This window comes from Gavia stellata, chromosome 15, assembly GCF_030936135.1.
Source record: "Gavia stellata isolate bGavSte3 chromosome 15, bGavSte3.hap2, whole genome shotgun sequence".
Classification (NCBI taxonomy): domain Eukaryota; kingdom Metazoa; phylum Chordata; class Aves; order Gaviiformes; family Gaviidae; genus Gavia; species Gavia stellata.
Genome location: NC_082608.1, coordinates 647,489 through 672,661, shown reverse-complemented (window position 1 = coordinate 672,661; position 25,173 = coordinate 647,489). Strand labels below are relative to the sequence as shown.

Here is a 25,173-nt window from a genome sequence, read left to right as displayed (position 1 = left end):
AAGACTCTCCAGCAAAGCATTTGCGGAGCTGAAAAGGCAAAATTGCAGAGACAAAACTATTTGCAAATTCAGGCCGAGTTTACAGAACTGCTTTTGCAAATGTTAAAGTAAAAGCAGAGGTGCACCTAGCTATAAAAGGACAGCCTGGGCTGGTTTGTCATGAGGCTAATCCATCCTCTTGTCCCACTCAGAATATGCTACAGCTCTCAGGAGAGACCTAGGGGTCTGGGCTGGTTTAAAGACCTTCAGTAATGGAGCTCCCTGAACTTCTCCAGGCAATTAATTCCAACACTTCAGTTTGTTTATATAGATTTTCCTAGTGGATAACATTAATCTTGCCTGCCACCGTGTGATCTGCTACTTCCATGTTCTATCCACTTGAGTGTTTTTGCAGAGAAGTCAAGCAGGTCTTTCCTCCTCCATGGGACACAAGATCAGCTACAAGGATTCAAAATTTATCTAATATTGGAAGATGACTTTGCGCTTCACAGAGCTATTAATATCCAAACCTTACCAGGTTCTCAGCCAACAGCAGCTGGGACATCAGAAATAGGGAGGGACAAGCTTCTGGTAGAAGCCTGGCTTTGAAAATCTTTGCAGGAAACAACGTGAATTTAAAAGGCATGTTTTGCAAGAAATGTGTTAGGTTTAGCAAATGATGCTGAGATCCTTTTGCTCAATCCCCTCATTTGCTTAGAAGCACAGTGCTAAGCAGTCCCAGAACCTTAGCAAAAAACTATCATAACAGCCCATCAAAATGCATCCTAGGAAATGACCCTACCGGCAGCACAGCTGCTGGAAGGCAAAAAAAGAAAGAGGTATGTGCAATTCCGGGTTTGGAGGAGCATACAGAAGTAAAGAGAGCATTAAAGCCTACAGAGAGCCTCATCAAAGACTTACACCATAAGCACTGCAAAGTTACGCAGTGCATGGAAGAAGTGGTTCTGAGCATATGAAAGAAGCCTGGCAGATCTGAGGCAGAGATAAACCAAATAGCAGTACCACATACCACAGCTACATGCTGTAGCAAAGCCCACAGCCCAATTTCTTTCAACTGTTCGCCACTCCTCCTTAGGATTTAAGTCCACTCAAAGCAGGGTAAGCCTGTGTGATGGACCTGAAAGAACGCAGGAGCAGGAAATTTCAATGACTAGACACATCTCAGCTCCACAGAAAGTTTCCTTGTGAGCAAAGCCAGCTGCCAGGTCAGCCTCCATGAGCTCAGCTGGCCAGAGAGCACCAGGTGAAAGAGCTAGATATACTGCTGTGAAAAGCTGCTCTGCATTTTCCAAGACTGACCACAACCACCTCAGGGATCGGTATTGGGACCAGCGTTGTTTAACATCTTTGTCGGCGACATGGACAGTGGGATTGAGTGCACCCTCAGCAAGTTTGCCGACGACACCAAGTTGTGTGGTGCGGCCAACTTGCTGGAGGGAAGGGATGCCATCCAGGGGGACTGTGACAGGCTTGAAAGGTGGGCCCATGCAAACCTCATGAAGTTCAACAAGGTCAAGTGCAAGGTCCTGCACGTGGGTCGGGGCAATCCCAAGCACAAACACAGGCTGGGCGGAGAACAGGTTGAGAGCAGCCCTGAGGAGAGGGACTTGGGGGTGTTGGTTGATGAGAAACTCAACATGAGGCAGCAGTGTGTGCTGGCAGCCCAGAAAGACAACCGTATCCTGGGCTGCATCCAAAGCAGTGTGGCCAGCAGGTCGAGAGAGGTGATTCTGCCCCTCCACTCCGTTCTGGTGAGACCCCACCGGGAGTACTGCGTCCAGCTCTGGGGCCCCCGACATAAGAAGGACATGGACCTGTTGGAGTGAGTCCAGAGAAGGGCCACGAAGATGATCAGAGGTCTGGAGCACCTCTCCCATGAGGACAGGCTGGGAGAGCTGGGGTTGTTCAGCCTGGAGAAGAGAAGGCTCCGGGGAGACCTTATAGCAGCCTTCCAGTACCTGAAGGAGCCTACAAGAAAGCTGGAGAGGGACTTTTACAAGGGTGTGTAGTGATAGGACAAGGGGTAATGGCTTTAAGCTGAAAGAGGGTAGATTTAGATTAGATATTAGGAAGAAATTCTTCACCACAACGGTGGTGAGGCACTGGCAGGTTGCCCAGAGAAGTTGTGGATGCCCCAACCCTGGAAGTGTTCAATGCCGGGTTGGATGGGGCAACCTGGTCTAGCGGAAGGTGTCCCTGCCCGTGGCAGGGGGGTTCGAACTGGATGATTTTTAAGGTCCCTTCCAACGCAAACCATTCTGTGATTCTATGATTCTGTGATAATTGGGATTTATTTTGCTGCTACCTCCACCGTTTATCCTCTCACAAAGCTGGATGCCAGAATCACATCCTTTCTCTCTCTTTCTGCTGTGCCTCTTCACATGGGGAGGACCAGGGCTGGTGTTTCATTTTCTGGAAACTGAATACCTGGTGACTGAGAAGGCAACTCAGAATTTAGCAGCTTCCACTATTCCAGCAGCTGTTATATAAGGGCCCAGGGACATTGCTCAGTGGTGACGCATACCCTCAGTATTTTCACATTGCACCAAAGGCTTCTGACTGACATTGATGGATGCCGCTGCAAAGTGCCAGGGGAAGAGGAGGAACCTTGAAAATAAATCCCTCATTTCATGATCTGCACCGAGTAGGAAGGCCTCAGTCCCAAATTCATCTCTGAAGACAGCCCTAGAACTACTACTATCCGTTCTTTTAAGCTCTGATTCTGACAACTCTGCAACAGTTTCTGATGGATCAACTCCTGAATAGTCTTTCTGCTCTTCCATTAAAAGCCAGACCAACTTCCTCCACCTACCAATGAACCAACCACAGTAAAAGCGCAAAACGCAAGGATTTTGCAGAGTGGGTGAGAGATTCCCTTTGGTAGAGAAACTAAAATGAGTGAGTTTCTTAGCAGAGTCAGGAACAATAAGGCTTTTCTGAAATTCAGGGAGAGAAAATGAAACAGGGGAGGTTCATCTGGAAAGCACCAAGAACAGAAAAATCAAACCTGAAGTTGCGGTGGCTTCCCCGCACCTTGCCAGCACCGTGGCCAATACGTGGGACATTTGTAGCCCTGCCCAGCCCATGGACAAAGAAGATAAACTCCAAGAGCATAGCACCCCAGGGTCTGTTCCAGCCTTACCTTTTGGCACAGGCGACCGGGCACTCACATCTGTGCATGCTTCTTGTTTCTGGCTTAAGTTACCTAAAGGAGTGGGATTGGAAATGAAATACAGTTACTGCGAGAGTCCTGCTCCTGAAATCTGGGGTGCTGCTGGCCAAAGTCAAAGGGCAAGCAGCTTGCAACCACAAACCAAGACTCAGTGTAAGGGCTGATGCTACACAGCCAAGTTTCAGGCTCCCCATCTAATCTTTTCCTTTCAGATTGCTCTAAAATACAGTTAACCTCTGCATTCAAGGGAGGAGTGAAGCAACTTTTCTCTGTGACGCATATAAACTCAGAGCATGGGCAGCTTTGGCGGATATAAAAAACACACCGCAGCCAAAAAGGGAAGCCCTACTTTTGACCGTTCCTGGAAAGGAGATGTTTCTGTGATGAAACTGTTGGCAGAGTCAGTTAGCAGCCCAGTCAAGTGCCTTTTCTGACTCGCCGCACATCTCAAGCTGCCACAAAACCCCACTCAGCACAGCCAGCCCCACAGACAATGTTTACAGAGCTTCAGAGGGGGATCCTGCTCAGGCCAAACAGGAGTCCGCAGACTCTTCTGTTCAGGTAAACTCATGCCTGAAAGCATCGCTCTCCAAAATCAGATGTGAAGCCTTCATACATTAATTCCTCTCACTGTCATTTCCAGCGTTTCCCAGATGGGAGTGCAGGCCAGTACTCTGGTATTTCCAGCTCCAGCATCAGCACGAAGCGACAAAGAACAAGGCTCCAAATGGGCAAACGTGCTGCGCCACGGCCTCACTCAAAATCCTTTCAACAGCTCAAATATCCTGACTCTTGCCCTGTGTGCCATGTAAAGCAAAGCAAGCCAGTTCTGCTGCTGGAAGACTTGATCCCACAATTTCTCCACTACTCATCCCAAGCAATGCTTGGGCTGCCCCTCAGGTTGGTTTTAGCTCGCATCGGTTCTCCAGTCTCGCTCACCATGCAGACAGAAACTCCTTTCCCTAGGAGTCACTTCAGCTAAGGCAATCTAATGGTTAATCTTGCCTAAGCTAAGATTGCTTCACTACTCTAAAGTGTGGTCCTGTGTTGTCCTCCTCCAAACCACCAACTCCTGCCCACACCCTTGGGACAGCCTCTGCCACCGCACAGCTATGCAGAGGGTCAGGATTAACTGAAAGCCACCCCTAGAGCAAAACCAGAAGCAATTCACCTTCAGAAAGATCAGTGATGCTAAACTGTTAATACTACAGTTAAACCAGCATAAGCCAAGTCCAAAACCTTAAGAGATGTCTTCTTTTATGATATGCCACAGCATTAAAAGGCTGAAATCTCTTTCGGCTTCAGCCCCCCATCAGTCCTTGTTCCCTGTTGTTTGTCTTGTCTTTCCCCCGTTTCATCTCTGCAAAAGTAATTGCTGCTGCAGTTGCTTACCAAAGGCTGCATCTGTTTGACTGATGCAAGTAACAACAAGTTACTGCAAGCAAGATGTGAAAGACAGTACCGCTGAGGACTCAGCATGTAAGACTTCCTGAGAAGTATGAAGTTAACAGGAAAGAATTAATAACGAGATAAAGTAATCCAGTAAGGCAGAGCTTAGCTAGTGCCACAGGCTTTCATAAAAGGGAGCACGTGCACGCTGTGTTACAGTCCACAACATAACACGCAGCGTATTGACCGCACTCTTTATGGACCACATGATTTTCTCTAAAGCCGCTGCCTCCAACTGCTAATGAAAGATATGGGGAAGTTGTTTTCTTGTGGTGTGAGTATTTTAAGACTTCCGTATTTCTTGCCTTTCTGGATCAGGAAAATAAAAAATATCAATTAGAAATCCATGGAACAAAAAAGTTGTATTTTTTTCTTCTTCAAATAAACCTATCAAAAATTTTCAGCTCAGCTTTACTGAAGAGGGGGTACACAATTTTTATTGGATTTGGCTTTTTATGTCTTTTTTTTTTTTACCTCAACTTCCATTTCTAAGTCAAAAGTTGTGCTTCCAAAAAAAAATACCACAACAAATTTCAACTGTTTCAAAACCTTCCTTCAAGAAATCTGGAAGAGAAAACTTGGCAAAATAAACTTTCTCACCAAGAAATATGGACTGAAGCTAAATTTGCTGATTAAGACAATCATTGCCATCGAGAAACTCCTGAGCTACTATGGCATCAATGTTTTCTCTCTCACAGCTATCGTGATGCTCTCCGCTCTCACAAAAAGCAACCGGGAAGCCCTACAGCACAGCGCACCTTTTTCAAATAGACTCAATTAGTGTCTCAAGAACACTATTTTTACTCTGGGCAAAGTGTCCCCCTTGGGGGGACCTTGTCCCTTGGGGACACTTCCAATTCAGGAATCCAGATGATATGACCATGCATGTTCCCACAAGGTCCACAGAACCCTCCACCCTCAAATCAGGCCAAGTCTTATTGAAAGACCCAAGACAGTGCCCACCAACATCAGCAAGGCGTAGCACAACTGGTGAAAAAGAACATCTGAAAATGTGAACTATTGCTGTTTGCTTGCAATAACTATTTTTGGAGGAACTGATCTTATTCCAGAGATTACAGTGAAAGACAGACAAGGTGAACCAGAAGGAAAGTCAGATCATTTTTTAAACCAAGTGGCTTGCTTAAAAAGGCTTGTAGCTGCCGGGACACCACAGAGAGAACTGCCCCCTCTCACTGAGGCATCCTGGCCTGTATCAGAAATAGTGTGGCCAACAGGAGCAGGGAGGTGATCATGCCTCTGTACTCGGCGCTGGTGAGGCCGCACCTCAAATCCTGTGTCCAGTTTTGGGCCCCTCACTCCAAGAAGGACATGGAGGTGCTGGAGCGCATCCAGAGAAGGGCGACGAAGCTGGTGAGGGGTCTGGAGCACAAGTCTGATGAGGAGCGGCTGAGGGAGCTGGGGTTGTTCAGTCTGGAGAAGAGGAGGCTGAGGGGAGACCTCATCGCTCCCTACAACTACCTGAAAGGGGGTTGTGGGGAGGTGGGTGTTGGCCTCTTCTCCCAAGTGACGAGTGACAGGACAAGAGGAAATGGCCTCAAGTTGCACCAGGGGAGATACAGACTGGATGTTAGGAAAAATTTCTTTACTGAGAGGGTGGTGACACAGTGGAATAGACTGCCCAGGGAGGTGGTGGAGTCACCCTCCCTGGAGGTGTTCAAGGAACGTGTGGACGTGGCATTGTGGGGCGTGGTTTGATGGGCATGGTGTTGTGTGGTGTGGGTGGTGGCTTTTTGTTTTGTTTTGGTTTTGTTTGGTTTTTTGGGGGGTTGGGTTGGGGTTTTTTTTGGTAATGGTTGGACTTGATGATCTTACAGGTCTTTTCCAACCTTAGTGATTCTGTGTGACGAGGCACTGCCTGTGCAAGTGAGGGCACTGGTGGTCTCATTGTCTAGACTGGCCTGTTGGCTATGGGGGGCCCATGGCGCTGACTGTGTTTGGAGGCAGTCAGAGGAAGCTGGCCCAATCTCCGTTACCTTCTCCCACAGAACTGATGAGCAGTATCTCCAGGTCCAAGGGGAGGTCGCACTCCATGCAGAGGTACTGTGCAAACCATTTCCAGGTGGCCTGGCCAGCCTTCTCCAGCAGGTCAAGAAGCACTGAGACTTTTTCTCTGTGGTCGGTGATCCCATCCAGGCCATTCAGGGCCACCCCTGGGAGGAAGCGCCGGGAGGTCGTGAGCAGCCAGTCGGGACGGTGACTGAGGAACTCCACTAGCTGGGGGCGGGCGCTTGCTATGGCTGCCTCCAGGTCTAGATCATCGTTCTGAAATGGAGGCTAGAGGGATGAAACCAGAAAGGGTAGCAATGGGCACAGGAGTGAGAGATGTTCACCCACACAGCCCTGCTGTCGAGCAGCCAGCACAGCCCTTGATGACTAGATCTGCTTTTCTACCCCTTGGTCCAACCCAGCGTTTCTTATCTGCCTTACTCTCACCACGTCATGTGGCAAAACCCAGCCCAGCCATTACATGGTGCAAGGACCACGGTGCTTGTCTGCACAGTGCCTAATGCAGTGGTACTGCAAGGGACAGGAGCAAACAACACGAGTCAGTCGCTCCGGCATCATCCAGGGAGAAGCTCTGTTGATGTCTGTATTGCTGCGGTGGCCATCTGCCAAAAATAACATCTCAGGCATCTTTCAGATGCAGCAGAGCCTCTGGGGAGGCATGGGAGTCTAAGAGCAAGATATTTCCCTGCACAAAGGGCTCAGGCATGTGTTCTTGCTGCTCATTTTGTGGGGATGAACAACTCATTTCTGCTTTGGTGACAATGTCACGCTCCACTTCTACTTCCTTCCAACAGCAAAGCCATGCACATATGGTCTCCTACCTGCATTCTTGTGTGGTCAGCCTCCTCTCAGTTGTCAAATGCAAAGGTGGCTTCTGTTCCATACCCAGACGAAGAACTGATCTGCTAGCGGCAGCGTTTCAGCACACAGTGACACCCCAATGCATAGTGCATGCCTATATGCAGTTGCCTCACTCGGTGCAGATGCCTAGGTATAATAACAGAGCAGGATGTAGATATGAAAGGGCGCAGGCAGTTATATAGGTCCCAGATCTAGAAGCTCTGTCTTTGACCCTGGTGTCAGCTGTGGAGCTTTTCATCTCTAGGTAGCAACATCAGCTGAAACCAGTAGTGACCACAAAGTTTGGACATTTGAGGATCCACTATTGGTGTGATGAAAATGCGGGACTGAGCCTTGTGCCCTAAGATGCAAGTGAAGACAGGCTTTACAGGAACACTTCAAGGGAGTCACAGCTTTCCTGGTGTCACTGCCTGACTTGAGCTAGTTTTCTATGCCAACCTGCTGCTCTTAGCCCCTCCATGGAAGTTGATGCAGAAGAAGGAGCAGCTCGCTCAATTCAGGCAGTCAGTCACACCAGAAAAACTGTAAAAAGCTGATCCTCTGAGGTTACACAGCTCCTGCAAAAGAGTTTCAGTTGCAGGGGGCTGAAAACACCACCAGTGCCAGTACCAGCCCCCCCCAGCCTCTCAGCAGAGATGGCAAAGGGAACTGTTTCTCCCTGCACTGCAGCTGGCACTGGTGGTGACCAACCACTCGTACCACAGGGGAAGGGACAAGGAAAGCGATTACCATCCTGCACGCCTCCAAACATCCTGCGGCAGGTCCACAGCCCAGGCTACAGCAGCATCAGGACCTTGCCACCGTGCCATCCCCAGCAAACAGCTGCCTACACTGATGTTGAAAGCCAGCTCCTACTACAACTACCATCACCATGTTTGCAGAAAGGCTGAGAAACAGAAACCACAGGGAGCAGCTTCCATGCTCCACCCCCCCACCAACTACCTGTCTTGCATCTAGAGAAGACAGCCCTTCCCAGTCCAAGACTGCCGCACCGTGTGCGCGGTGTGGGAAAAATTCCCACAGTTGCTCTAACACCTGAGTTTATGTGGGGTGGGGACAGGACAGTGACCAACCTAGTTCAGCGAAAAGCCGGTAACAGAATCACAGAATCACAGAATCAGTACGGTTGGAAAAGACCTGTAAGATCATCGAGTCCAACCTGAAAAAAAAAAAAAAAAAAAAAAAACAAAAAAAAAAACACAAAAAGAAAAACCACAAAACCCACGCCACACAACAACAACAACAAGCCACAACCCACCCAACACCACACAGCACCATGTCCATCAAGCTACATCCCACAATGCCACATCCACACGCTCCTTGAATACCTCCAGGGAGGGTGACTCTACCACCTCCCTGGGCAGCCTATTCCAATGTTTCACTACTCTCTCAGGAAAGAACTTTTCCCTAATATCCAGCCTGAACCTCCCCTGGCGCAACTTGAGGCCATTTCCTCTAGTCCTGTCACTTGTCACTTGGGAGAAGAGACCAACACCCACCTCTCTGCAACCCCCTTTCAGGTAGTTGTAGAGAGCGATAAGGTCTCCCCTCAGCCTCCTCTTCTCCAGGCTAAACAACCCCAGCTCCCTCAGCCGCTCCTCATAAGACTTGTGTTCCAACACTGTTGAGGGGAAGCATCCTGTTGGGTAGAATCGTTTCACCCCCTAAGGAGGCTGGCGCACACAGTGTCATTTCCCAGCAACCGCCATTTCCTGAGCAAACACCTTCTCAAGCCAACAGCGGCAGCCACCCCACCACTACCAGGGTGGAGGGACAGGGGAGTCATGCTGCAGAGCCCACCTTCTCTAGTGTTCAGCCCTCACTCCCCAGACGTGCTCTCCTCTGCACTGACCATTCAGGTATCTACAGTACAGTGAGCCACAGGCCTTCAGGCTTTTTGTTTTTGCAGCCTTCTTGACCTGACCAAGAATGAAAGTGGGAGATTTCGATGGAGCCGAGGGAAGAATTCAAAACCAAAGTGGAAGACAGAAGGGCGCTCTGATGGGAAGAGCCAAGATCTTCCCGTCTGCGCACAGACAGCTCCTAATTCATCAGAAAGTTACGCTCGAGCTGGAGCGACCTCACAGCAGAGCCATGCCGCTCCACGGGGCACACTGCATGGAGAGAACATCACCTCCCCACATCACTGCTGGGCGTGGCACGCACCAGAACCTGAAGACAAAACAAGAAGCAAGCGCCAGGTTGGAGCACTGCAGGTAAAACTGCTCAAGATGTTTGTCCCGCTCATGTTTAAGAGGATACCCCTTCTCCATAATGCAGCACCACTCTCTGCCCTCTCTGTACCGCCTCTTTGAACAGCCTCGGATGTTTTGAGACAGAGCCAAATTAATGCAGCAAAGGGATATAACCTGACCGCGTGCTACAGCAGAGGACTGGATGGGAAGGATCTAACCAGTCTCTTCTGTTCCTGCGCTCCGAAAAACAAGCAGACATCAGATAAGAGCAAAGCTGGTGATGCTGTATGCTCTTTTACCAAGCTCTGACTCTTCAGCTCAAAACCAGGTCACCAGTTGGTTACTATGCAGCGTTACCATATACTGTTATAATACAGTATCACTGCAAGAAAGACTCTACCCAGGTTCGCATTCCAGATCAAGCTTTCCGGATGCATCACATAAAAAGTGAGGCAGCTGTGGGATCCATCAAAATGTGGGTAAAACCCCCAGCTTGTAAAAATTCTCTAATGCCTCTCATTCACTGTTCTAACAAGAAAAACAAAAAAGTTCCTGGTGAAATTCTAAAAAAATTGGGCTTAACCAGAACCAGTGTTTTCCTCAAGCCATTCCATGATGCAAAAAACTGAAACTCTGAACCTTACTGGAAAGGACTCTACAAGTTTTTATTCAAAATGTTTTGTTATGAAAATAATTTTATATTATCAATTATACAAAGAAAGAATGCTAATAGTAACGCATGTGTGAAAACCAAAGGAAACAATGTTTCCATCAACTGGAAAGCTTAAAAGAAAACATTGAAACATTTCAAATTCAAACAAACTGCAAAATAACAGGGCTTCCTGCAAAACAAACTTCATTTCCCAGTAGTCTGATCAGTCAACCTGATCGGTCATTTTATGGTCATTTTATGGTTCTCCAGCCAAAAACCAGAAATCTGTAGACAGCAAGGCCCTGACTTTATTCCCCTGATGATGAAGAACTACTTACTTACTAAGACCATGCTAAAAAAATAAACAGAAAATCAGACTTTAATGCCAATGAAGACTGAAAGCCATTCAGGCAAAAAATAGAGTCATATGAAATAATTAGAGACTCACATTCAAGAACAAAATACTGAAAGGTTAGACGAAAGCTCGGCTGATACTGCATATCTCCTATACTACTACTGCTCTGCTAAATCAGACCATCAGAAACAGTGGGCAACGAACTACAATAAAATGCCTCTGAGCTCAAAACGAAGCACAAATACCTCCCAAGAAGAGCCAGAAAACTTTTGAGCCTTGACCCTTGCCCCAGCCCTTCAAATGCAGAAACACAATTAAAACACATTGCAAAAATACACCTTGCCGCCCCTCCCCAACTTGGCTTTCACACTATTCTCGGTCACAGAAAATAAAACCGAAATGTGAAGCTCCCTCTTGCAAATCTACCAACTTCTTGCATGCTCTGAGGAGCACATGCTACTTACTGAAAGCCCAGAAACAGAGCAGCAGCACCGAAAAGAAAGTGGAGATCACAAAGCAAAGGAGCTGGGGGACTATGTCCGCTGCCTTGATTTCTTCACTTGCTAACCCACCTCTCTCTCGATGCATACAGCCCTTTGGTGCCTTTTGGGATCTGAAGGGCAAAAGACAAAGCAAAATGAAAGTAAAACCAGCTAGGAATTCCCCAACTACAACTCATCTGTTGCAAAAACAGTGAGATGAGCAAAAATACCCAACATAAGAGTATTATCCTATTCTAAAATCTATAGCTACGTGATAATTTAGGTAAAGCTTTTGGGGAGTGGTCCAAAGAAATGGGACTCAGGCGCAAACACTCTCACTGGAGTAAACTCCAACTTGGCTGTGGTTAAGGGTCTTGCAATGGGAATATTTTTATTTATATGCATAGGTCTGATTCTTCTGAGACATGGCAAAATACTTATTTACCACTTCCATTATATCTAAGAGAAAAAAGCAACCTGCCTTTCCTTTGGAACAGGGACGAGGTTTAATGAGAATGCAGTAGATGTGAATTATTTGAGGAAAAAATCCCAGGTTTCTAGATAGAACTGTGTGCACAGAGATCTCCAGATCTAGCCAGATAGGCTGCAACAAACCATGAAATATTATTAATATTTCTCTAGATGCCAGAGAAGCTACTTTGGAAAACCAGATGCAGCCTGCAAGTTCCAGACAAGGCTAGATGGCACACAGCACTGCTTGAAAGTTCGTTAATCAGAAGTAAAAAAAAAAAATAACCAGGTCCAGCAACACCCACATCTCCGGATAGAAATGCTCGCTCTGGTCGTCTTGCCTCGGGCATGGCGCAGGGGATGGGGGGAGCTCTGAGAGACCCGGGGGTGGATGGAGGGGACGGCGAGCGGTGAGGAGGAGCTGGGAGGGCGACGGGCAGCGCCCACAGCCACGCTCTGCCCCATTTTGCCGCCTTCCCTGCCCGGAGCTGGCACACCACACCTCGCACTGGTGTTTCCACCAGATCCGAACCTGTTGCAGCACCACCAAAACAACCCCTTGAAGGCCAAACTAGGAATTCTGGGCCTAAAAGTCCCCAACCTCACCCTTGACAGACTCCCGTGCATCTCTCCAGCTAGTAGAAGCTGCGATGTTGGTTTGCTCCCAGCGCCCGGAGCAAAAGTCACCTCCAGCAGTGCTTCTGACCTTAGACTTGAAGATGGGGAAGCAAAGCGCACAGCCAGACCCCCAGTCCCCCCCAGACCTAATCCCTCACAGAGCGCCCCAGCACGACGCCTGCCCTCCGGGCCACCCGGCCGCGGCACTCACCCCGCCGGCCCTCCGTCCCGGCGCGCTGCTATAGCGGCTCCGGCACCTGCTCAGCACCGCCCCGCCGCGGCCGCCCAGAAACCGAAACCGACGGCGAAGCGCCTTTGCCGGGAAAGCACGTGAGATCGCGGCACCGGCCCCGCGCCAAGCCCGGGCGAAGCGCGGCCCCGCCGGTACCCTCCAGCGTCCGGCCGGGGGCTGGGCCGCCATTTTGTGGAGGGGCTCGCGGCGAGGCGCGGCGCCCCTCAGCGCCCGGCGGGGGCTTGGCCGCCATTTTGTGGTGGGCACTGCAGCCCCACAGGGAGCCAGGCCAGGACCACGGGGGTCCGCTGGCCACCTCCCTGCTTCTTCCCCCCTCCAGCAGAGTCCCCGTGCCCCCATGCAAGGGCAGCCGTCTTGCCCAGCCCCGAGGGCCTGTCAACACTGAATATCCCAAGCAAACACCTTCCCCCCAGCGGGGCAAGGGATCTCCAAGGCGGAAAAAAAGGCACTTGTTATGCCATTTCTTCTTTATTACTGCTTATCACTCCAGAGGGATGTCATTCAGGAGGTCCAGAGGGCCCTGGCTTGACAGAAGCCAGTTCTCATAGTCTTCAGCAGACATTGCCAGGCAGGGGGAAAGAATGTCACCTCAGCATTGGTGGCTTTAGATCTAGAGGGAGCAGGGACAAGCCCTCAACCGGTACTGAAATAGCCAGCGGAGGCAGTGGTCGGAACAGGGCGGGAAGGGAGATGGAAAGGTACCCACTACACCAGGGCTTCTTCAGGGCCACCGTTGGCCACACCATGGCATCACACCTTTCGCACCACTTGGCTCCTGCTGTGTCATAGACGCGGCTGGTCGAGACCCAGTAAGATAAACCTTCCTTGGCTGCCATGGAGCAATCGGTAAAGTCAGCCCGTGTCGTGCGCCCCGGCCTTCTCCTCCACCAGCCTTGGCACCATGGCCACTGAAGAGGTGTTAAACCCAGCAGGTGCGTGGAGCAAGAAAGAGCTGGGGGAGCTCGGTGGCCTCTGGCTTTAAGGGTGGGAGAGGAGCAGGTCAGCGAGGCCTGGGTCAGTCCCCAGGGAGGACATCCGCGGAATGCAGATGGTGTGACCACTGTGCCCAGGGAGCCCAAGAAGCTGAGGCCATCCTGCTACCAGCCTCGCAAGGCTCTTTGTGGAATCCCCAACTTTAATATTGCTTTGTGTGGGAAGACAACATCGTCCGCTGCCTTTGTTAATGTCATCACCATTACAGTCTTAGATTTGTCGCCCGAGATGTCATCCAAGTGAAAAGACAAATTAAAAAAAGGGAAGCATGAATTGGTACAGGAAAGTATCTGAGCCACTTCAGATAAATTATTGCATTGTAGTAAGATTGAACAGGAACCTGCTGTCTGACTAGACACTTACACTTTCTTTTATAATCTCTTCGGCTTCCTTATTATTTTTATTGCTTTTCTCAAGTTTGCTCCCACTATCTCAACAACATGGGCATAACAATTTGCCTAGAGCTCTACACAGAGTCTACAGACTCTGTAGAGAAAGTACCCAGGGCACAAGATCTCTCCATTATTGTACTGCACTGTAAATTCACGTCCCATTTACTTTCTTCAGCCATGCCCAGGTCTTCTAGCATAAAATTTGGTAATGTCATTTGAATTGCTGAAGTCTGTCAAAATCAGGAGCCTCTTGGCTCATGTTAGAAATGAAACCCAGGATCAGCGCAAAAGGTGCTATGTTTCCAAAACATAACAACAGAGATGCGAAAAGGGGGGCAAAGCCCATTTTGCTGCCTCCTGTGAGTGCTAGCCCAGAGCCCATGCACTTCAAGAGTCCAACCCTTACTCCTAAGCACACAAGTCCTTTAAAGATCCTGAAAGAGAAGGGTGCATACAGGTGCAGAGTTCAAGATCTTTGCAGAAGAAAGGCTCCGTGGAAGTACAAGTGCACAGAAACTGAAGCGTTTCTCAGGAAAAGGAAAAAAAATTCAACCGAAGCTGATCTGAATCAGCTTGTCTTTTAATTGGTTCACACACAATCTTTCTGTTTGTACACAAGTTCCTATGCTCCTTTATGAAGAGATCAGCTCTATAATCTTTTCTCAAGAAAATCAAGAAGCAAATGATTCGGGAAGCCAAAGTCAAGTTGTACAATTGCATATCCCTAAAAAGGGAGGAGAAAAAAAAGAGAAGTATTATAGTAGTTTATGCCACACTCCCCAAGAAGGGCTTTGAGAACCAGGTATTTCTGAACTGTGCTTACCTTTCTTGTGATGATCTCAGGATTTCTGATCTCAAATAGATGAAGCCCTTTGCTGTTCATCAGTGAAGTCAAAGCTGATTCGATCCCTATGGAATCAGTAAACCCATCCAGTTACAGGTAAGGCCGTCCCAGCTTGCTGCTCATCACGTACTGCAACCTTGTCTGCCTGTTGCCGAAAGCTAATTGTGCCTCAATGCCCCACGACCTTTGGTCTGGCAGAAAACTCACTTTTCCTTTGTCCCAGCCATTTACAAAGGGTTCCCCATTCCCCAAGTGAATCCAGCAGAAATTCGCATCACTAATGTGGTTTCCACCCCCACCCGCACCCCCAGCTGTCAGGGTTATTGATGTATTTTTTCAGTGCTTAGGTTTAGGAGATCTGATGTAAGACGCTTTACAGAGCAGGATGGCACTTCCCCAAAGGGAAAACTCACTTGAAATCACTTCTGGGATCCCGACAACAGAGATCATTGTCTGCAGGAAGTGTCTTAGGGATGGGTCATTCTGAAAGCCAGAAAATTCACACAAAAGGGTTTTAAAGCCATCATTTAGCCACAGACGCCCTAGAGAATACTTTCTTAGGACTTACCCCACTTGGATCAGCTGTGCATTTAAAGACTTTAAACTCTACCCTGAAGGGAAGGGAAAAAAGGGGGGAAAAAGTCACTAAGGGCTACAGAGATCCTCTTTTTGTGCTGCTCTCAGACATGGGCTAAAAGGGGCAATGAAACCCAGAAGAGACCACAGTACCGACCTGGAGTCCGAAGGGTGCAAAATGAGTTTCTTTTCCTCATAGACAGCTTGGATAGTGACCGTGATTTCCTGCACAGAGATGAACAGCAGGGCTGAGATGTAGCTCATCTTGCCTTATAGCAGGGAGTTGCATTTGGACATTCTGGTTTACTTTCTATGACCCAGAGTTCAACATCCTTCTGGCTTTACCTCCAGATATTACTAGAGAAGGTCAGCATTTTCCTTCTCCATTTGCATGCAGCGAACTCCCCCCTGATGCCCACAGCCTCAGCCTGTGGGGCTCTAGACTGGCTTATCCACAGGACTGATGCTTTTGCCATTTTGTGAACCAAATCCTGCATAAGGAAGGAAATGGTTATGTAGGGTGTTGTTTCCCAATGACCATCTGTCTCGACATGAAAGATTGCGAGAGTGAATGTGGACAGAACAGCCCCAGGGTAGCCAGGGCTACCATAAGTAGTCTTACCATAGTGTTTGCATTTATAACCAAATTAAAAAAGAAAGCTATCTGAATTCTGGCTCATTTTCTCACTTTTGCTTGTATGCAAATATTCATTTAAAAGGAGCATTTTGTGATCCAGTTGCAGGTCACAACCAGGGGACTGGCAGGCCAGGAGCAGATCACATCCTGAGAGCCATGATTTTAGGCACCACCTCTAGTTCAGTGCTTCTGCAATCCTACCAGAAATTTGTTTCAAGATATCGCCTGGAGCACAAAAAACCTCCATGCTTACTTCCCCGTAACACCCTGCTAACGTGGGATTCTTGCAGAGGGCAGGAGAGAATTATTCTCGATTACAGTTTAACCCTTTAAAGAGTCCGGTCTACCCTCAGGCAGGGATTTGCTTTTGTGCAGTGTTTACTGTCCATACCAGCCCATAATTACAAGGCCAGACAAACACACTGCTTTCTTGTGATGTTACCCATGACAGCAAGGCTGTTGGCATTTCTTTTTTCTGCATCCTTAGATTCAGTATAAAGCAGTTTGGGGTAAAACACAGCATAAGCAGGAACTTCCATACAGGCATACATAGAGGAAAAGGTTATATTTTGAGCTTCTCATTCTTCAGAGCTGTGTCTTCATTTCAGAGACAACCATCCCCTAAGTGGGGGCCAGAGCTAGAATTTGGGAATGAGGAGATTTCAGAATAAATACATTCCCATGGTGCTTTCATTCTCTCCTAAAATGCCTCAGCTAAAGGAGTTTCACTGTGTCTGATACAGGTTAATGGGGGCTCATCAGAGCTTTCTGCTGCTTTTACCACCTTGCACACCAGTGATGGGCTGGCCTAATAGAGGAGGCACTGAGTCAACATGGTCATGATCATCATTCCCAGCCTCAAATGTCAGGGGAGTGGCATGAGGTGGGAGTACTAAAAGGAACTGATACGCCTTCTCCACCTCCCATTGTTCAGCCACCCACACTTCCCAAAGGGCTCCCTGCCATTACTGTCCCTGCACACCAGGAGTGGTCTACACTGAGGACAGAGCCTGTCCCAAGGTCTTCACAGTCAGAAGAAGCAAGAACTGACCTTCTCCATGTACAGAACCATCAGGGGCTCTTCTCCCAGCCGAAAGATGCTGACCTCCACTGCTACCAAGGACTTCACGACCGTCCCTTCACACTGAAGAGAGATTTGGGGATGGGCTAGACTCCACACCTTGGCTACAGAGTCATTATAGGAGGTGCCTTGAAAAATCTGGTCAAGTAAGGACAGAAGAGTCAGGCTTTTTCCATTCCACGTCCCAATTTCATGCCAACTTGCCACACAGCTGCATCACTTTCATAGTCCCCAATTCCTCCTCCAGTTCACGCAAGCCCAATAACTCAGCCGGGTTTCAGGGAAGCTGTGCCAGCATGGAGGGTGGAGAAATCCTCCTTGCAAAGCACAACAGTTTCTCCGTCAGTCCCTTGTTTCCCCATCAGGCCCACCCAAGACTCAGGTTGTTGAGGGAAGGACACAAGATGTTACAACGCAACAGAATGCATTTGAAAAGTTCCTCATTTGACATAAAATGCCCTGAGTAGGACTAAAGTTACCATCTGCACCGCATTCCGCTGCGCTTCTGTGTCTTCCATTTCAAACAGCGCCTTCAGAAACAAACCAGAAACAGGTTGTAGAAAAATGAAAGCAAGGTTATGGTTAGTCCTGATGCAGGCTGGATGGGCCAGAGCGCTGGTGTATGGCTTGTGCCCAGTTCAGAGGCATAGCTGAGTTCCTCCTGAGTTCGCCCCTTTTCTACCTCAGTACTCCCACAGAAAATCACATCACTTTACAATTCAGAAGACAAGTTTTCTATCAGCTGGTGTTATTGCTCTAAGGGATAACACTACCTGGTAGCACATACTTGCTAAGAAGGTACCAATTTCTGACCAGGATCACATGTAGCGACTGACTATAGATTTCTACAGAAACTAGCTCTCACCAAAAACCAGAATTTAGAGAATTTTTTACTCTCTCCCCAAAATATGATGTATGAGGTAAGGAGGCAACCACCCCTGAAATCACCTGCAACTTCTCTCCTCTGATGGTCAATACCAGCCGCTTATCTAAGAAAGCTGCTGAAGCCAGAGAGTTGAGGATGTGTTCGGACAGCCAGAAGTAGAGCATTCGGGACTCAGTCAGTAGCGACGGGGAGAAAACAGACTCACTGAAGATATCAGAGTAGTTCTTGTACAGGACAAAGCCCTTTAAAGGAAAGCAAGCATGTTGGCCACGACAAGCAGCAGGGAGACAGGAGAAAATGTCAATACCTGCATTTTCGTTGCAAGGCAAAGGCTGGGTTGGCTGGACTCAGCAGAGAGCAAGCTGCTTGGCTGGGTGAAAGGCTGGCACCAGCCCATGGATTTACCTTTGGCTGCAGCTCAGCAGCACTGCATGGCAGCAAAGGGACCAACCCCTCCCATCCCTCCAGTGAATGTCATCGCCAGAAAACCTTTGGTCTCTGAGCAGCCCAGGTTAGTTTACCTTGTGATGTGATTCTAGGTAATTTGCTTTTATTGAAGGAACTGATGCAAGGGAGAGATCAAGTCTGATGTCCTTATCCTGGACAAAATTTGCTGCAGGAAGAAAACACAAAAACCTCACACCAGAAATATGACCTTAAGCAGAGCTTGCAACAGTTGCTTTTAGGACTTGCTGCAGAAGGTGACTGGGAGTTATAAAGGGATACAGGGATGGGACTGGGGTGTCCCACTCCTTTGGGTGCTAGTGCTGATCTTGCAGCTGCTCACTGACTCAGTTTCTCCACTGGGAAATAAGGGCAATTACTCTCAGTTTTACATTCTGCTCCTTTTCCCTGATATTTGGGACTGGGAACCATAGGAAAGTCTTCAGCAGGGAGATACAAATGCTGCAATATCTCAGCCTCAATACTCCAATGCATGCTCCTGTTTTAGCTAACACCAGTCCTTCTGCACCTGCCCTGCACCTCTGGTCATTACGTAATGAAGGAGAAGTACCTTATGAACTGTAATGTGTCTTTCAAGCAGTGCAATCACCCTTAAAAATCAACCTGATGCAGAAAATTCAAAGCATAACATTGCTAAGGTTTATTTTGCTGTTGTCTGAGGGCTTGGGATCTCATACACATTTCTGAAGGACTTTTTTGGTGGATGTGGCTGCTGCCCTGCTGCGGCTCAAATGTTAAAAGTTGCATATAAAAAAAGAAAGCAGAAAACCAAGGGTATTTACCTGCTAAATCACGTACAAAGTTTGCCAGCACCTGGGCAAGAAAATTTATTTCATTGCACACCTACAAGAGGAAAGGAGAGAAAAACTGAAGTTGGGGGGAGAATTTGGGGTTGTGGAGCGGAGCTGGGCTGCTGGTGAGATCTGGGGGCTCTTGGTCAGAGTCCAGCTGGCACCGTCAGAGATCCCAATGTCAGCACAACCTTCCACCCCATCCAAGCTGGGGGTTTTGTGGATTCTTTTTCTTTGCCTTATTTTTCACAAGCACTAAAAGTGTTTTGCTATTATCTTGCGGGCATATGTGAGCAGAGGAGAGTGTAGCATACAAACCGACCTTTCCTCCGTCCACAGGCAGTGGCTGACCTTACCTCGCTCTTGAGAGCAAGCTTCAAAGTGAAGGAGATGAAATCCGTGAAGAGCTGCTTCAGCCAGCCTGGTCTGCGCAAGACAGGAAGCATGATCAAGAACCACCCAGCGATCCCCACGGTAGGCGATGCTCAGACTGAAGCGCTCAGGGGCCAGCAGCTGGGCAAGTGAAGCCCGATTTTGAAAGGGGACAGACTCACTCCTTGTCTCCTTGGAGGTGAAGCATCAGCTTGTGGAAAGTCAGGTAGCAGTCCGAGACATCAGTAGCCACTTGGTCCTTCTGGCACACTGAATGGGATGGAAGAAAAGAGAAAAAATAGCTAATTTGCTACCGAGACAAGGAGGACAAGTGCACATTGCAGACGCTGCAGACCTGGAGGCAGGGCACCACTGCAGAGGGGCAGCCAGAATTCTCCACATCTCCTGGGGACTGTTTCTAAAAGACTCAGGACCCTGCAAAGCTGGGGCAGATGGAGCTACCTTGCCTGGATGGAGTGTTTCTGCTTGCCGCTCCAGCTAAGCAAGTCGATCAGACACCCTTCTTCACACTTTGTTCGGATACCTGCCCGCCTCGCTAGCTCCTATCATCCAGGACTCAGCTGTCCCCTAACATCACCCAGGAGAACCTGGGCAGTACATGCAACCCACAAACCAAAGCACAGAGGGAATTAAGTTGTATTGCAAAAAGCTTGGAAATTGCAATATACTGTCATTGAGTTTTGTACTGCTCTTCTCCCCCTGGGAGCTTACCAGGAAAACATATTTTGAGGCAGGAAAATGTATTTTGAGGCACATATGATAATCCACATCCCTCATGGGAGGTGGAGGAGTGTAGTTTGCCTCTGTCCCTTTCTGGTCTAAGTCTGTTGACTTTCCCAAGGAAGAGGACTCGTTTTCCAGAGCACACCTGGGGTCTGAGCTGGAGGCAGTTGAAAAAGTAGACTATAAGGATGTTCAAACCTCCTGCACCAAAGCCCTCATTTGGCTTGCTCTTTTGAAACATCCCCATGTTTTTTTCAAGTCATCCTGAACAGCAGGAGATGAAAAGCCAGTCCTAAAGACAGTCCAGAAGGCCAGACCATTCTTCACTGGCTGCTGGTGTAAATCAGCATAACTTTGCTGCAACGATTTGTATCAGCTTCCTCTGCTTGGTCTGTTAAAACTGTGAGGTCTCCGAGGGCCACGTTGTCTCCTAGCCCGTGTGCACAGGGTGGCAGAGACCCACTTCCAACCTCCGGATGCTGTCTGATCCCCACGGAGGTGTCCACCACCCAGTCCATCCTGCTGCTCTGGAGGAAGCATGCGCACAAAGATCCCCCACAGCTAGTGATCCCCAGCTGTTACTTACTCAGTTTAATGTTTATCTGGAGGTCAGTGGAAGACTCGATTTCAAAATCAACTGAATGAAAAAGCTGCAAACTGTAATGGCAGAAGAGAGGACATTTAGCAACGTGTTCTGGGAGCAGCTTCTCCCTGACTGCACATCAGCCGTGGATGGGTTTTATAACACCTCTCACATTGGTCCTTGCACTACAGTGCGCGAAACCCCGGCACGCAGCAGCCCATCTCAAATACTCTGGCTTTAAATCATTGCAAATCACCACCTTAGCGGCACTTAGGCGAATGGGAGCCCCTTTTTTCCCCACTCAAAGTTTTTAGAGCAATGAAGGGGAGGGAAGAAGTCAACTTGTCTGCTTTGGCCATCTTGTCTCCTCATGCAAGGGGTGATGGTGCAAACAGAAAGGCAGAAAGCAGGACAAGAAGAGCAGTGATGGGACTAAGCTGCTGGCATATAAAATCTTGCTTCGCTCAGGCAGCAAGCAATGCTGCCATTGCTAGAGGGCCAGAGGAGCGCAGCCCCTCCACATCTACTCGTGCCATGGACCAGGCCAGCCGGTGGGCAGCAGCAGGAGCTGGGGCCGTGGAGGTCAGCAGTAGCCAGCCCCCGGGTACTTACAACCAGGCCCCGGCGTAGCCATAGGTCAGGGTCCCTTTGAAGAAGGCCGTCACATTTTTAATGGTAATGTAAATGGCATCGTTCTCCTTGAGCTCCACTTCGCTGTGCTCTATGGACAAGTCATTGACCTGGATGCTAGAAACAACAGAAACCCAGTTTGTCCCCAACCCAGGGGCTGTTTTCTGTGACCAGGCAAGAGAGGTTTGCTCCTGAGGATGTGGGGTCTCTAAGGGGCCTGTGCCAACTCTGGGAAGCACTCAGGAGCTTTTGCAAATCCAGGGGCCACACACAGGGCAACGGTGCTTTCACTCAGCCTCAGTGCACTGCTCCTCCCCTGTGACGTTTGGATATGAGGCGGGGGGAATGCTTTAAACAGGAAACAGAGCAACACACTGCAGAAACTACTCTGTTTTATTGCAGTGCTCTACGTCAGCCGCAGTCACAGCAGGAAATCCGTCCTGCTTTTGCATCGTTGCATTTGTTGTCCCCAAATAAAGGTTAGTAACACAGTGAAACCCAGCCTTGTTTGTCACAAAGCCCGGCCATGTGACATCCTGCTGACAAGGCTGGCTCCGGCAGCCCCGGCCGGGTGCCCTCTGCCACTCCATGTGCCATGGGCACCATCTGTCGATGAAGAGCCCCAGGAGCTCCAGTCCACAGGGACAAAGCTCCCCATCCCACTGTCAGAGATTTGCTCTATGCACTGCCTCGCTGTCTGCCCACTGAGTTGGAAAAGCTCTTAAATAACACATCAGCAGCCTAAACCTTAGCGCACAAATTTTCTGCAAGCCATAGATCAGAAAATGTGTCTGCCCTGGTCCAGACCTTTGCCTTCACTAGGAATTGCTGGATCAAAGCTCCCTCCAAGGCCAGTTTCTGTTCCTCTCCATCAGCCCTCACCTCCCCTGGCACAGAGACACAGAGATACTCACTTGGTCAGCCCGTAAGCCACCTTGCCGAGGAGCCGCATGGACCTTTCCCCAGTGATATTTGGGAATTTGGCATTTCTGAATGCTGCTCGAATGATCTGTGCTGTTTCCTGGTTCACTGTCAGTGGAAGAAAAGGGCAAAGATACCAAACTGCAGTGTCTCCTGGCTGCAAGGCGGGTTCGCACCCTGGATTAAAGCACTACAGAAGAGTTTTAACCAAAGCATTTCCATTAGATTAAGGAAGCACTAGAAGTAGCTTCAGAGTAAATTAAAAAAACCCCAAGTCCCTAAGTTTAACAGCTGATGGCAGCTGGGGGCAGCAGCATGTGTGGCTCAGCAGCCAACAGCAGGGCTCTTTCCAGGGAATCAAGCCCAGCTTTCACACACCTCACCTGCACCTTAGGGGCAGATTTTAGAAAGGTCAAGGCTGTGCTTGTCCTTAAACTTCACAAGCTGTTGACTTTACCCCAGTGCTTTGCTCTGTTGCTGCTTGCTTGTATTGCAGCCAGCTGTTGGGTCTCCAAAGGAAAAATTCTGAGACCCAAGTTTCTGTACCCTTTTTCCTAAAGTTATCCAGCCTGTTCCAGCCTCGGCCTCAAGCACACACTTACACAGGATTTTTTTCCTTGCAGAAATACCCTCTCTTAGTTTGGCCCAGCATCCTTCCCTACATGTACCAGTCAGAAGGGATGGGACAGAGCTGTTCCTACTCTTGCAGAAGCACTAATTATTCTTCCCCCACCCACAGAGCCCCTCAAATCCTTGCAAATAAACCCACAGCAGCAGAGAACCCCTGTTTCTCTCCTTCTGCACACCGACCCCAAGAGATGAAATTGCAGCAAGGTGAGAAATCAAACACACACTTGCTCTAGCTCTTCCATCACGCCAGCCCCCAATAAGGAACATTGCTAAAACTTTGGACTAAGGAGAGGGGTTGAAGACCATTTTCTAGCTCCTTTGAGAATTTGTGCCTATTCAGTTCAGGTGCCTGTGGTTTAACCCACGCTCCCAGACAGGTATTAATACATCTTACTAGATAAAGAGTTTCCACAATAGCCAGAGAAGCAAGAAACCCCCTCGCTTGGCTAGTCTATTACTAAATTCTCCTGCCAGAGAGCGGGGAAACGCAGCCCCATACAGCAGGCACTTACACAGCAATGCTGCAGGCTTGGTCATCCTGCAGACGATCCCCGTGACGCCGTAAGGGAAGGGCCCAAACTCACAGGCTGCTGACGCGTGGACAAGCATTAGCAATATCCCAAAGGTCCCCAGCTTCATCCTGCCAGCCCAGAGCGTATTCGGCCAGAGCGAAGAGCGCCGACGAGATCAACTGATTCTTGACTGTGGCAAAAGCTGCTTTCATACCTCCAAGCAGACCTCGTTCGAAGCAGGACATGACCTGCTTCCTCCAGTTATCAAAACTCATCACACATTTCCTAATCTTCCTATAGTTTCCTTAACACTCTTCAAGTTGCACGCTGCCTTCCTCCCACAGCAGCGCTCGGGCTGCAGGACTTGGCTCTCCTGCCAAAACTGCTTTAACTCAGTACATGTATGCATCCAGGTGGGTGGAGAAAGCTGGAGGGGGATGGAGATTAGAAAGGGATAAAGTCAAGGGATCAGCCTTGCACTCTGCCTCTCTTCGCACAGAAATATTCCGTATTTCGCATTCCTGCAGCAATTTCCCAGCAAAGCCCTGTTCAAAAGGTACATACTACTCTTCCCTCCCCTGATTTTAGGCACACTGTGGGGAAACTGAGGCATGCTCCTGGGAAGGGGGTCCCTCCTGCCACCACTGGGTAAACCCACATCTCCCACATCCCTGGAGAGCTCCATGACCACAGGACTGGGAACCTTTCTGCCTTTTGGCTGGCTTTGCAGTCCATCTTTGGTTTGCCACCTTCCAGATGGGCAAGAACCCTCTAAGCTGGAGCTTTTCATGCACCTAGCCTCTCAGCTGCTATTTGGGACATTAGAAACCCAAGTTCACATCCACTCCGGGTGCACACCTGCACTGCATGCCACTGTCCTCCCACACCCCTCTTGTGGTGCTGGGGCCCATCCCAAAACAAGCTCCAGGACAAAACAGAGTGAGGTTATTGCATCAATGAGGCTCACAGCAGCTCCTGTGAACCATTTTGCCAGCAAAGACTGATGGAGAAGGAAAGGTGAGATCTTGGCAATGCTGCAGGAGCACACTCAACCCTCTGAGCAAGACAAGGTACTAGCCTTCCTCCTTTCCCCAGCAGATGCCTCATCCTCACTGCACCGGGTGAGCACATTTCCTCCAGGGAGCCCCGCTGTCCAGCAGCCCCCACCCTGCCGCCCTGTTTTCTTCCTGAGTTGAGAAAGTGAATGGCCTCGGGTACCCTGCGGGAGGCATTTGCGGTCACTGACACACCGAGGGAAACAGAGCATCTGCAGGCTTCCTCCAGACTTTACCAGGCAAGCAGCATAGTGGCCGAGGACAGGCTGCCTGCTGCAAGCCGATACTGCATTATAAATGAAAAATGTTGAAAGCACATATAGCAGGTGTCTGACCATCATAGCTCCCACATGGCAGCCCAGCACCATCGTCTCTGCTGCCATGGCATCCTCGCTGCCCTGGCTAGGAGTCGTCTTTACAGGGAAGCTGCAAAGGGCACAGACACGCTACAAAAGGATCTAAGTTGAAGAGGGTTTATCCTCATAACAGCTCTGGTTTCTGTCCTTCAGCTCCTGGCTCTCATGA

General features: G+C 49.1%; 2 protein-coding genes across 2 annotated transcripts in view; both read right to left on the bottom strand.

Annotated features, from left to right (window-relative positions):
* Positions 1 to 12,768, bottom strand: part of NLRC5 (NLR family CARD domain containing 5) — a 65,944-nt gene extending 53,176 nt beyond the window's left edge. The window contains exons 1-3 of the mRNA XM_059825073.1: positions 12,672 to 12,768; positions 11,285 to 11,325; positions 6,616 to 6,916 (exon numbers count right to left, since the gene is read on the bottom strand). Of these exons, the coding sequence (XP_059681056.1) occupies positions 6,616 to 6,916; positions 11,285 to 11,325; positions 12,672 to 12,768 (439 nt within the window). The remainder of the gene's footprint in view (positions 1 to 6,615; positions 6,917 to 11,284; positions 11,326 to 12,671) is intronic.
* A 1,786-nt stretch (positions 12,769 to 14,554) lies between these two features.
* Positions 14,555 to 23,729, bottom strand: CETP (cholesteryl ester transfer protein). The gene is made up of 16 exons (XM_009814733.2): positions 23,594 to 23,729; positions 22,445 to 22,559; positions 21,513 to 21,647; positions 20,904 to 20,974; positions 19,756 to 19,843; positions 19,558 to 19,627; positions 19,193 to 19,253; positions 18,467 to 18,558; positions 18,008 to 18,187; positions 17,539 to 17,589; positions 17,030 to 17,197; positions 15,499 to 15,566; positions 15,334 to 15,376; positions 15,179 to 15,248; positions 14,745 to 14,830; positions 14,555 to 14,645 (listed from the first exon to the last, which is right to left on the bottom strand). The coding sequence occupies exons 1-16, from the start codon at positions 23,718 to 23,720 to the stop codon at positions 14,571 to 14,573; spliced, it is 1,500 nt and encodes a 499-aa protein (XP_009813035.2). The 5' UTR covers positions 23,721 to 23,729; the 3' UTR covers positions 14,555 to 14,570.
* Between the last annotated feature and the right edge of the window lie 1,444 nt (positions 23,730 to 25,173).